Source organism: Phalaenopsis equestris, unplaced genomic scaffold, assembly GCF_001263595.1.
Source record: "Phalaenopsis equestris unplaced genomic scaffold, ASM126359v1 Scaffold000002, whole genome shotgun sequence".
NCBI classification, from domain to species: Eukaryota; Viridiplantae; Streptophyta; class Magnoliopsida; order Asparagales; family Orchidaceae; genus Phalaenopsis; species Phalaenopsis equestris.
The window spans coordinates 6,555,238-6,567,889 of NW_018164444.1; the positions used below are offsets into that span (position 1 = coordinate 6,555,238).

The 12,652-nt window shown below is 34.5% G+C and overlaps 1 protein-coding gene, 1 long non-coding RNA gene and 1 other non-coding gene across 6 annotated transcripts in view; 2 read left to right on the forward strand and 1 right to left on the reverse strand.

Moving 5' to 3' along the window:
* LOC110024007 overlaps positions 1–3,898 on the reverse strand; it is a 44,374-nt gene extending 40,476 nt beyond the window's left edge. The window contains exons 1-2 of one of the 3 annotated variants that reach the window (XR_002293954.1): positions 3,830–3,895; positions 256–325 (exon numbers count right to left, since the gene is read on the reverse strand). This is a non-coding gene — a long non-coding RNA (uncharacterized LOC110024007). Of the gene's footprint in view, positions 1–255; positions 572–3,829 lie in introns of those variants that run through there. The other 2 variants (XR_002293958.1, XR_002293953.1) reach the window with 2 other exon arrangements.
* LOC110023998 (myb-related protein 2-like) overlaps positions 1–4,680 on the forward strand; it is a 47,498-nt gene extending 42,818 nt beyond the window's left edge. For both annotated transcript variants that reach the window (XM_020723702.1, XM_020723693.1), the window contains one exon: positions 3,781–4,680. In XM_020723702.1, coding sequence (XP_020579361.1) covers positions 3,781–4,443 — 663 coding nt within the window. In that variant the 3' untranslated portion in view covers positions 4,444–4,680. The remainder of the gene's footprint in view (positions 1–3,780) is intronic.
* A 418-nt stretch (positions 4,681–5,098) lies between these two features.
* Positions 5,099–5,170, forward strand: TRNAH-GUG. The gene has a single exon. It is a non-coding gene; the product is annotated as a tRNA-His (tRNA).
* The last annotated feature ends 7,482 nt before the right edge of the window (positions 5,171–12,652 follow it).

Consider the following 12,652-nt stretch of genomic DNA (forward strand, 5'->3'; position numbering starts at 1 on the left):
TTTCTAATGGTGAGGGTACCTTTTCTAGTTTTCTAAGACTAGTCAATAGGAAAATCCTATGGCTAGACCTAGGCTACTGAAGAAGTTTCTAGACCTCAACCAAAAGTGAGGTCAACACACGCAAGAACCAAACATAGTGAAATAGACTATTCCTTTATAAGAGATCATCTGGCCTTTCTCACAAGTTGACGGTCTCTTCTTTCACTCATCAACTTTTGTGGGGGGGGGGGTTTGGTTATAAGGTTCATAGCATACCTGTCGAGCTTAGCTTTCTGCTTCGCTCCTTGCTGCTCCCTTCGCCCTCTCTTCAGCTCGCTAGGGCTAGCTACACATAACAATAGATTTATATTATTTCCTTAATATTTATATTGTTTGTTTTACCCATTTCACTATTTACAAGTATATCATCTCAAATACATAAATAAAGGGATTTGCAGTTTCTGTTATGTAGCATTGTGATACAAATAATGTTGTAATAAAAGGATTGGTTCTTATCTTTCTTCACGCTTTTCCTCTGACTTTTCTTCTTCTTGAGTCTCCTTCTTTCTCTGTTAGTAGCTTTACAGTTACCTCTGATAATGATGTCATTAATATAAATCCGAAGGTATATAATTGTATTATGTACTAAAGATAAAGATTAGTTGGAGGGTTGGTAAATCCAGAATTAACTAAAAATTTTCATAGCTTGAAATACCATGCAAGAGTGTTGCTTTATGACATAGATGGTTTTGCAAAGCTTGCACATATAGATATATGATGATCCTTGCCAAACAAACCTGGGAATTATACTATGAAGATGTCCTTAGAGAGATGGCCTTCAAGAAAAGTTTTGTTGGCATTGAGTTCATGAAGATACCATCATTAACTGAAAACTGTGTTGAGAATCAGTCTTCCAATGGTAGTCTTGGCAATTGAACCAAATGAATCTACTGGCCATTGGTGAAAATCGTAAACCACTAGCTAAGCTATGTGCCTATCAACAAAGCCATCATAATTGTGTGTTTTTTTTAGCTAGAGTGGAGGAAAGTAAGCCATCATAGTTGTGTTTGTTCTAAGAGAAGCTCTTGCGCCAAGCAAAATTTTGAATGTAGATGGATGGAACTAGTTCTCATGTCCTATTCCAAAAGTGGTTGGTTTAATTTTGTTATTAATGGACTAATTTGCAAAAATTACTTATAGCTCGAATGATCATTATGCGAGTATTGTTGGGGTGGGAGGGAGTTGGTTGGTTGTTTTTGTTATGGAGGGTCTCAGGTTTGCTACAAAAGAAGTTTAGGGTTTAGGGTTTAGGGACAACCTCTTTACACTAAAGAATAATATTTCACAAGGCTAAGATGAGTAAATAGTGGAGGTAGAAAAATGATGACTTCTACTGCTTTAACATAGTGGATAAGATAGATCTAACTTGAACTTGGAGACAATGTGCTTGAGAATTTAAATTAACAGACAGTACTATCTGTGGTTCCACTAAGATAAATTGAACTTGATACTAAAAATTTTAGCAATATGAGGCTACCAAAGAAATAGATCAATCATAGACACCATCTATAGTTTGTCTCATCAAAAGGATTATCCCATGGTGTAGATCATTCAAATGGAAAGCAATGAGAAGAAAGTCAATAGATACTTGGTCAAAATGAAAAAAGAAGTAGATGAAATACAATTTTTTTTAATATTAAGTACATTAAGGACATCATTTATGAGAAAATTGTGAGTCATAGTGGGTAAATATGTGGAATCAATGTTGGCTATGGGTCAAATCGTGCTTCCCCAATCATAATATCATCAAGACCATTATACGAATTGAAAGGAAAGATATTTCTTTAGACAACAATGATGAGGTAGGAAGCACCACTACTAAGAATTCAATTTAGAATTATTGTAATGTTGATAGTAGGGTATAGTAGGCTCATGACTATCCTGGTTTAGATGACAACACCCTTTGAGACAAGGTACTGAGAAGCTTAAGTTGGTTGTGGATTAAGAGGTAATCAATGGAAACATGGGCGCTGCCTGACTATGCGATTATGAATATCGCATATTTGGCAATAGCAAATACAATGTTGAGGAGATTAGTGGTATCAAAGTAAGTAGTTGATGGGCCCCAAAGAGAATAAATTTAGTTATGGCGAATACCTATATTTGCTATAGGATGTCATAGAATGATAGATAAAGAGAAAACATAGAGGCGAGGACTTGCAGACTAGCATCTGAGTGGCCTAAAACTAGGGAGATCATTGTTATAAGCAATCAAGGGGCCAATTTCGAAATGGAGAATGTTGATTTTGTGAAAGTAGTAAGTTGAAGATATACGTGGATTGCCTACTTCACAATGATGTTTTTGACATAGAAATTATTTCCTATAGAATTTTAGGGTCATGGAGGATTAGAAAGGTCATGGCTGCTTATGTACCGAGGTTGCAACAAGTTTCTTTTGTTACTATCAGTATGGGACATCCATCATAAGTAGATAAATATTAAAACGAGTGGTTTTTTGTGTTATCTCATATGACCTCTCTTTGATATTTGAGTCTCACTATAGCGCAAGCAATCCTGACCTTAGTGATGGTTCATGTGGAAGATGCGTCACACACGATGATAGAAGGAAAGCGAAGCACGACAAATGCAAGACACATTACACGCTATGGGAGGCATGTGATCTGGCAACCATTGGAGAGCTTGTAGATAGGCTAAGACTGTAGAAAGAGACAACAAAAGAGTAAGGTAAAAGAGGGAATAAGAAGGGAAGGGAATGTTGGCATCATGTAGGAGGTTTAAATAATTGCCTTATTCTTCACTTGACATTAATATTTAAAAATGTGCAAGTTGTAAAAGGGTGATTTCCCGATTTCAAAAAAAGGCAAAAACGTGGGTAGAAAACAAAATTAAAATAAAAGCTAATTCATTACAATAATTTAGCACTTATCCGTTTGCACTCATTCCTTTACACATTTCGTCTAAATACATGGAAGTAGCAAGAACATTCATCAGCTAATTCCTCTATCTCATATTTGAATTTTCACTAGAGCACAAGATCTTTTAATGAAGTAGATAGTGGTTCCCCAAACTCTCCGTTGGTGAATCGCCGCTTTAGTTGCAATATTCTACCTTGAATACTCTTCCAATTTGATGTTTACCCTCTCCATCTCTACTGCAGGCCATGCATCTATTATTGGTTTCATCCCACCTCCATCAACAAATTCCATTGGTACCCCATCTACAAATCCCTTTTCTTCGAGTCCTCTCTTTCATCTATAAAATTTCAGCCTTACCGCCAAAACCCATGGCCATAGTTTTGGCATTCCAAGCTGACCAACAGCCACTCAAAGCATTTTGTGAACTACTGGGGAGGTTATTTGTGAGATCAAGAGTGAAGGAGACTGGATATTTGGCAGGATATCTGACAATAGTAGCTATGGAAGATGGTACCATAGAAAATAGTGGAGGAGACAAGAGATGGGTGGAGTTGGAACCTGAGAGCGGATTGAGAGATTTTCAAAAACTTATTTTTAATGCATTTAAAAACAAATCAATCTGTTTAAAAAATTTTAAAAAAAATGAAGCATATTATTACCTTTCAAACGATTTCTTAAAAAAGGCCCAAATAAGGCCTAAACTTTGCGGATGTCATCATATGAGATGAAATATGACTTTTTTTAAGTATTTACAAGGATTCTAACGTGACTAATGATTCCTTAAACTTTGCTCTTATTTTTTCTTAATTATGAATATCATTAAATTTCTCAGACCCAACGTTAATCTACATCAAAATCAACATAGGTGCAACAACACTTGCAAGTGCGGATGGAAGCACAGGGAAAATACTTACAATCAGTGTTGGAAAAGGCTGAAATAACACTTGAAAACCAGAACTTGTGCCCTGTGGGCTCTGAAGCTGCTAAAGTGCAGATCTCCGAACTTGCCTCAAACATGAAGGAAATTCCAGATCCGCATAACTTGAAAGTTAATCCAATCCAATTTGCAGACTGCTCCATCAATAGCTGCTTGACCACATCCGAAGGATCTAAGATGGACCGAGCAATGCATTGCACCAATATGATCCTGAGAGCTTACCATGGCAATCTGTCACAAAGCAAAGCACAAACGGAGAAGAATTCCAGACTTGAACAGATCCAATCCACCTCGTATAGAGAGTTGAAGGGCCAGGAAAGAGACCCTGGTATTTTATCAATGAGCATCACTAATCAAAAAGATAAAGATGAAGGAAACAACATCAGCAAAGCACTCCATATGAGAAGGGAGAAAGAAGATGATTACCTTGAAGAACCAGGCCGTGGAAGAGCTCCATTCCAACAAAAAAGCTCAGAGAAGTTCAGTGATCATGGAATCGGAACACAATTGGATCTCAATGTCCAGGATGCCAATAACCATGCAGCTCCAGATTACCGAGAATTTGACCTGAACTGTTCCAGCTGGAGCTAAAACTTAGATAGTCAGCAGTACTACTCCTAATTAGAGGCTACTAAATGTTCCCTCTAGTCTTGTTTAATCTTCTAAGTAACAAAAAAGAACAAGTTTTAGTATCTCGCAATTAAAAGTCATTAATGTTGCTGGAAACCTATGCATGAAAAAGTGTATTTTGATGATAATTAATAAAGGTAGTGTAAGCTATGCATGAAAAAGTGAGTTTTGATGATACAGAAGAACAACCCAACCTATGAGAATTTTGTGCTGTCTACTTCGGCGAACAGTCTCGTTCATAATCCTGCCCAGTGAAAGCAAGAGTGGTGTATCCTTTGGAGACAAACAAGCAAACCGTTGATGTGCAGCCGACTCGGAATGGAGAAATCGGCTCTCGAATCCGGGGAAAAATCCATAATAAGTGATGTTCGACTCGGAATGAAGAAATCCGGCTCCGCCGATTTCTCGAATCCGGGGAAAAATCCATAATAAGTGATGTATTTTCATATTTAGAAATTTATCGACTGGGAAGATTTACCTGGATACCACTCGATTCTTATGTATTTGCGTATTTGCCACCATAAAAAATACATTTCACTTTTTAGATATTAAAATAGAAGAATTTGGTAAAACAATAGAAAATAAATATAATTTATGTAAATAAGATGACATCATTGTGGCTGTAGTTTAGTGGTAAGAATTTCACGTTGTGGCCGTGAAGACCTGGGCTCGAATCCCAGCAGCCACACATTTAGGATAGATTTTTTAGTTTCCTAAGTGTAGTTTACTATTATGGACATTTATATGCAGGCCATGTAATTCTTGTGTATTTACATATTTACAGTCCATTTTTTTATTTTTATATTTAAACACTCAAATTTTTAATATCACTTAAAATTAATATGAAACACACCATTTCAATAAGTGATATAAATGTCAAAATTAAATTTTAGATATGTAAATATATTTGAATTGTGGAGTATGTTTGTAAATCTATAGTGAGGGAAGGCAAGAATTGTCACATGGCTTGGCAGCATGGGTAGGGCTAGAGTTGGGGATCAACCCAAATGTCTATGTTATAATTTTATATATAAAACCAAGTAAGGCCAAACTTTTATAATTTTATATATATAACCAACTAAGGACAAGTTCATGATTCTCGGTCAAAACCCTTTCTACATGAAGTCAACTAATGACAGGGCAACATAATAATGCATCCCACATACATCTCAACACATTGTCGTTGTAAAAATTGTCAAATAAGAGAGAGAGAGAGAGAGAGAGAGTTTAGTCATAATGTCTGACCCAAATTGATTCAACCCAATGTTGAATAACATGAACCCGATATGAATATTAAAGGGTTTCAAAAGTCAAACCCAAAACTACGTTCCTTTAACCTAACAGACCCAGAACCGACCCACCTAACCAGTTAAATATATGCATAATAATTATTTAGGTTAAGTTAAATTTAATTTTAAGTAAGATTTGGGTTGATGGGTCAAATTCGCTCTAATTCCCATGGTGGGTTAGTTTCGAGTCAATTTCAGATTGGCCAGTCAATTCGATCTCGAGCTGGACAATTAAATGTGTTAGAGTTTTGGACTCGAACCTGATCCAACAATTAATTAGGCCAACTAAAACTACAACTTTTTTAGCCGAGTTACGAAATCCATTTTTAACACCCCAATATCCAATGAATGCATACATTATTGATAAGTGCATTAGTATTATATATTACTATATTTTTTTATATATATATTTTTATTTTTTATTATTTACTTATTTATTTTTATAAATATGCTTGTTATTCTATTGATAGCAAGCTATGTTAACTTCACATGTTCGGTTCTTTGTTTGGTCCTAATTATACGTATTGACTGTTTTTCTTAACAGGCCACAGAAAGCTCAACGTATGGCCATTTTGGGCTGCCTTTAAGATTTTCTACGAGTCTTGTATATTTAGCACTCAAAATATTACTATTTACAAAACTAACCCCCACATTCATCCAATTCATCAATTGTTATTCTAACATGACAATTGACACTGAACCCCTAACCCACATTTTTACATTTTTATCAAATTCTAAATGATTTGATAATCGTGAGACACATAAATACATATGAATGTTTATTGATGCATAATTTCTTGAAATCTTAAATGATTATATAACATTCTTATGTGGTGATAATTAATTTATGACTTTTGCTAATTGGATTATCTTTTCTATTTTCATGATAGAAAAATACTCATTAATATGCTTAGATTGAAGAATTGTGATATTTGATTTTCAATGAAATTGTTATTATCTTTTGATAATATTCGACCTTATTCTACTAAATATATCATCATAAATTTATAAAATAGTAAAAAATGTAATAATATTGTTATGTCATCCATATAATGGTTGTCTCCATTATATCCATAAAAATTTTTCATGTAACTCTCATGCAAATTTCCACAAGTTCTCATGTAAATTCTAGCTGATTTGTTTTTTTTTTTTTTTATGTTAGGTAAATATTTAGAAATTAGGTGATATGTATGCAAATGTGAGATTCATGCTAAATTTTTTTGAAGTATTTTTAAATAAACAAGCTTATATCTAACTCGGCAAGAGTTTGAGTTAATCTCAGGTCAATTATGTCGTCAAATTGATCTGAGTCATAATTGACCTGAGATGTCTCAGGTTGATTTAGAGCTCAATTATATCTAATAAATATTTTTAGTATAATAATTAGGGGTTGAAAAGAGTATAATGGCGCTACGTGCATGTGTTCATTGCCACTAATTTGTTATCTTATTCTAAAACACTTTTATATATATATATATATTATATATATATATATATATATATATATTATGTTAATAGTTTGCTAAAGGACTAATTACTTATAATTAAGTAGATACCTAATTTTATTATGTCAATAATAGGTGCTCTCTTTTTAACTAAATCAATGGAATATGTGCCCTTATGATGAGGGCATGGGAGTAAGATTACCTATTTGCGTAATAGCTACTAAAATTTGGATCCATTTTTAATACTATATGGCTTGCATTTATAGTTTCTACTGGCTGATAGCGATATATTACTACTTATGTGGCTCATGTCTAGAAAGAAAGCATTTTTTGCATGTTGCATTTAGAATTATATACTTTCAAATTTATTAGAGCATATAAGGATGTTAAAGCATTTTTTCTTAGTAATTTTATTTGCCTATAAAATTGTATTTCTTTATTAAAACCTATAAAATTGCATTAGTTATAACCATTAATGTAGCATAGTAATGACTTTAACAATTAAAAATCTCATCATTACAAAATGTCTAAGCCAATTAGTTTCCATTTATTTATAATCACATATATTTTACAATCATTGCAAGTTCTTTTGTTTTTTTATCAAAAATTAAAACCATAACTAAAAGTCTTCAAAATCACAACAAAAGGCCTCGAGATTATGATAAAATTTTAGTTTCAATAAATACTCATATGATTTATTGAGCATGGCACCATAATACATCATTATCAGCTCTATATCTCTTTAAAATAAGTGTATTATGTGACCCATAATCTCTCTAAGAGAAGAAAAAAATATTGCATTAGGACTTCGCACGTAACTGAGTCCAATGAAATCACGCCACGTAGAGGTGACAAAAAAAATTTTGTCTGGTAACGCGGGAGAATATTTCTCCCGTGTTATTCTGTATAATTCAAGTGTTATGGTTTGTTATTCAGTTGTTACTGTGTTCTAGGAATATTCCCGGTGTTATAATAACACAATAACACATTAATAACACTTGAATAACACACAATAACATCTGAATAATACACAATAACACCTGAATAACACGGGAAGAATATTCTCGTGTTACCGGATATATTTTATTTTATTTTTTCTGTCACCTTCACGTAACGTGATTTCATTGGACTCCGCACATAACTCTACATGCGAAGTCCTTTCACGTAGCGTGATTTTATTGGACTCCGCACATAACTCTACATGTTGAGTCCTTGATGCAATATTTTCTCCTAAAAGAGGAAGATCAAAAGAATCTTGCTAAATCACAATAATAGATTTTTTTTGTACATTATACACAATTTTAAGAGAACTTAACATAGAGAATTAGCCTATCCCTGATATATTAATTTCAAAACATGCACAAAAAATTCATCAAAAATATATAATATATTTTAGATTGATTTTATTTTTCATTAAACTGAATACCACAATTTCAAGTTATTTTAAATTCAAAAATAAAAATAACTCTGATTCAAAACACTCTAAATGGAGGAGCAAATCCTGAAAGCATATTAATTGCACACTCACCACCAAATAAGAGAAAGATTGCTACAGCTAAAGGCTTAACAAGAAGGATGCCTGCTGCTTGGTTGCCAGCGAGGAGGCAAGCACTGGTCTTGTTTTGCCTGAAATTTCTTCTAAAATCGAAATACAGAAAGAGAGAGAGTGTGTCTTTGTGTGCGTGTGTGTTTTCGGGTACAAGAGGGTAGATAAGTTCATGTTGATTTTCCATTACTGTGCAAGATTTCATTAATGGACTCAGCTGGAATGATGAGAGTTTCTTTTTAAATGATAAGACAGCACAACTTAACTTTTGCAGTGTCTTAAAGGGTTCATTTCTTACAGTTTTTAAATGCAGTCGTAGATTAGCTTGCTGTACTGTACTGTACTGCAGCCCGCTTATATATTAGGGCATTAACATAAAATCACCCATGTATTTACATATCTAACACTCAACTTTTAATTTTCTTACAATTACACCACTCGAATTTTTCATATGAAGTATATCTATTCATGCCTAAATAAACAAATACTATAAGCATATCATCTTGTTGTTGTATGTGGATGATATGCTTATTGCAGGGACCAGCATTCATGAGATCAATAATCTGAAGTAGCAGATGTCAGAGCACTTTGCAATGAAGGATTTGGGAGCGGCAAAACAAATCTTTGGCATGAGGATTGTTAGAGATTGAGTCAAAAGCACTTTGAAATTTTTACAGGCTAAATATGTGAAAAAGGTGCTTAGTAGGTTCAATATGAACAAGGCCAAGCCAGTTGGCACACCTTTAGACAGACTTCAGACTCAGCAAAAATCAATCACCCAAGTCAGAGAAGGAACAAGACTACATAAGTAAGATTCCCTGCGCTTCAGCTATTGGTTCACTTATGTATGTTATGGTTTGTACCAGATCGGATATTGCCCATGCAGTGGGAGTTGTGAGCAGATACATGAGTAATCCAGGGAAGGAACATTGGGAAGCTGTGAAGTGGATTTTGAGATACCTAAAAGGCTCTTCAGAAACCTGCTTGTGTTTCTCAGAAAAGAGCCTAGAGGTACAAGGTTATGTTTAGGCAGATTTAGCTGGAGACATTGACAGTAGGAAAAGTACTACATGTTATGTTTATACTCTTGGCGGTACTGCAGTGTCATGGGGCTCTAATCTACAAAAGATAGTTTCTTTGTCCACTACAGAGACTGAGTATGTTGCATTGTTAGAGGCTGCTAAGGAGATGATATGGCTGCAGAGTTTCTTGGCGGAATTGGGTAAGGAGGTTCAGAAAGGCAGAGGCTGAGTATGTTGCAGTGTCAGAGGCTGCTAAGGAGATGATATGGTTGCAGAGTTTCTTGATGGAATTAGGTAAGGGGGTTCAGAAAGGCACTCTCTATAGTGATAGCCAGAGCGCCATATTCCTAGCTAGAAATCCAGCATTTCAATCCAGGACCAAGCACATTCAGATCAGGTATCACTTTATTCGATCATTGTTAGATGAAGGACAGTTACTACTTGAGAAAATTTGTGGAAGCAAGAATCCTGCTGATATGTTAACCAAGGGCGTCACACTTGAGATCCTGAAGTTGTGTTCGACTTCAGTTGGTCTTCTAGCTTGAAGACAGGGTTTTTTGAGTTGTAGAGGTGGAGGATATCACATTTGAGAAAAAATGCCAGTGCAGCCAATGGGTGATACAATTAGTGTCCCAGTCTCCAAGTGGGAGAATTGTTGAGAAGGTGGAGTCATGTCCACTGCGACTTAGGCAAGTTATTAAACCGAAATTCCAAGTGAGAGAATTGTTGAGAAAGTGGAGTCATGTCCACTGCGGCTTAGGCAAGTTATTAAACCGAAAATTAAGTTTAATAACTTTCCTTGATCTCTGCTGCACGTCTGATCTCCCGCTTCTTTCTTTCTTCGTTAATTCGTGTAAATCACGAAACCGCGTGAAGCTCCGTGTTCCTCCTCCTCTCCGCATTCCCGCGTCACCTCATCTTGATTTGGAATCCCGCTTCCCGCTTTGCAGAATTGCTAAATATAATTATGGTTGCCTTAAGAAAAGCTTACTTGCTTGGCTATAAATAGGATAACGCAAAGCCCAGAAAATCTACTCCAACCTAATTCCAATCTCTCGGCTGTAAGCTTGCAAAGAAAAAAGGGAAAAAGCTGCTAATGTTTTTGAGGTTTGCTAATAGGGAAGACACTCTTTTAAATTTCTCTCACGTGGCTTGAGAGAGAGAGAGAGAGAGAGAGAGAGAGAGAGAGAGAGAGAGAGAGAGAGATATAGAGTTTTTTTTTTTTTTTATAAACGTCGAGGCTCGACGGTATAATTTTCTCAGCAAATAAAATCCTCTGTAGCTCCGTGGACGTAGGCAATTTGCCGAACCACGTAAATCTTGTGTCGCCTTTTCTGATGTAATTTTTCTAGATCTGTTTTTCGCTTTATTGCCGTCGTTTTTTTCATAACAGGTTGATGACATTAAGGAGTTCGATCTTTCCTCAGATCGAATCTGCCAAATAAGCTGATGCCTTTGATCGGCTTTCTTGTAGTGGTAAGCTTGAATATCTCTATCTTGTTTCTGACCGATCGACTCAGATTCAAATGCCTTCATGACTCAGCCAGCTTTGCCTGCGCTTGCTCTGGCTTAGACAACTGCGTCAGATCGAATAAATAGGCCTCATGGTCTTCTGTCGATGGGTCCTCTATTATCGTACTCTCTTTCTTCTTGACTATTAGATCTCGTCAGAAACCATGATCAATGATGGCATATTTTCGATGTACCGTTTGAATTTAAAAAAAAAAATCTAGCTTTTTACTTGAGGAAGATTTACATACACTGGAGGCCTATATAATTTAAAAAAAAAAATCTAGCTTTTTACTTCAGGAAGATTTACATACACTGGAGGCCTATATATTTATATATCTAGATAGCGCCCCTAAACTTAAATTCATATACACATAATATATATATATATATATATTATATATATATATATACATGTATTCCTTATCCCATGCATGAACATGTGCATATCATCTTTTGAAAATCAAAATACTGATATTTCTTATGTCATTTATAAATCATAAGCTTTGTTAGTGTGCAAGTGAATTTACATGCAGAACTCTCAATTCTCATGCATTTACATATCTCACACTCAAACTATGGTTTTTATAATCCTAACCCCCAATTTTTCTTTTTCACCACTTTTCAACAATGAAATCCACATTTTTTATCCATAGCTAGAATGCTGATTTTGTGAAGATAAGAATTTGGAGGCGAAATAGGTAAATGAATAAGAATTGGGTGGTGTGCATGTAAATTTTGTCGATTTAATGAATTTTCGAATTTAGCAGCCTCAATTTTACCTTCCATTTGTTTTAAATCTCAATTTATGAAATATTGGATTAATAAGCATATGTAACTTATATGAAATGAAGATAATTAATTATATTTTTAATAAATTAATATTAAAATAGAATATTATGTATTAATTTAAAATCATTAACTTCTAATTTTAAGGTAATTATAATTAGTATTACGTTTTTAGTAATTAAGTCATATATTAATAGTTGTATCTTCAAAATTGAGAGAAAGCAATCAATTGGAATTTATGGCTATAAAAATTTTAATTTAGTTGGAAAAAATTTACGCAACCCGCCCGTCCATCTGTTGGGCAGGTTCTGAGTAGAATAAAAAACGGACATTTATATATATACCGCCCAATTCTTATTTATTTGCCCATCAAACACCTAAATTTTTATTTTTAACATTTATACCACTTAAATCTAAAACTGTCAAAATGTTTCGTTGTTTGTGAACAACTCGTGTTCGGCTCGTTCGCTAAGTCAACGAGCCGAACACGAACAACACGAACAAATATTTGCCCATTCGTGTTCGGCTCGTTTTGGCTCGAAATACTACCAATCAATTATATATATATAT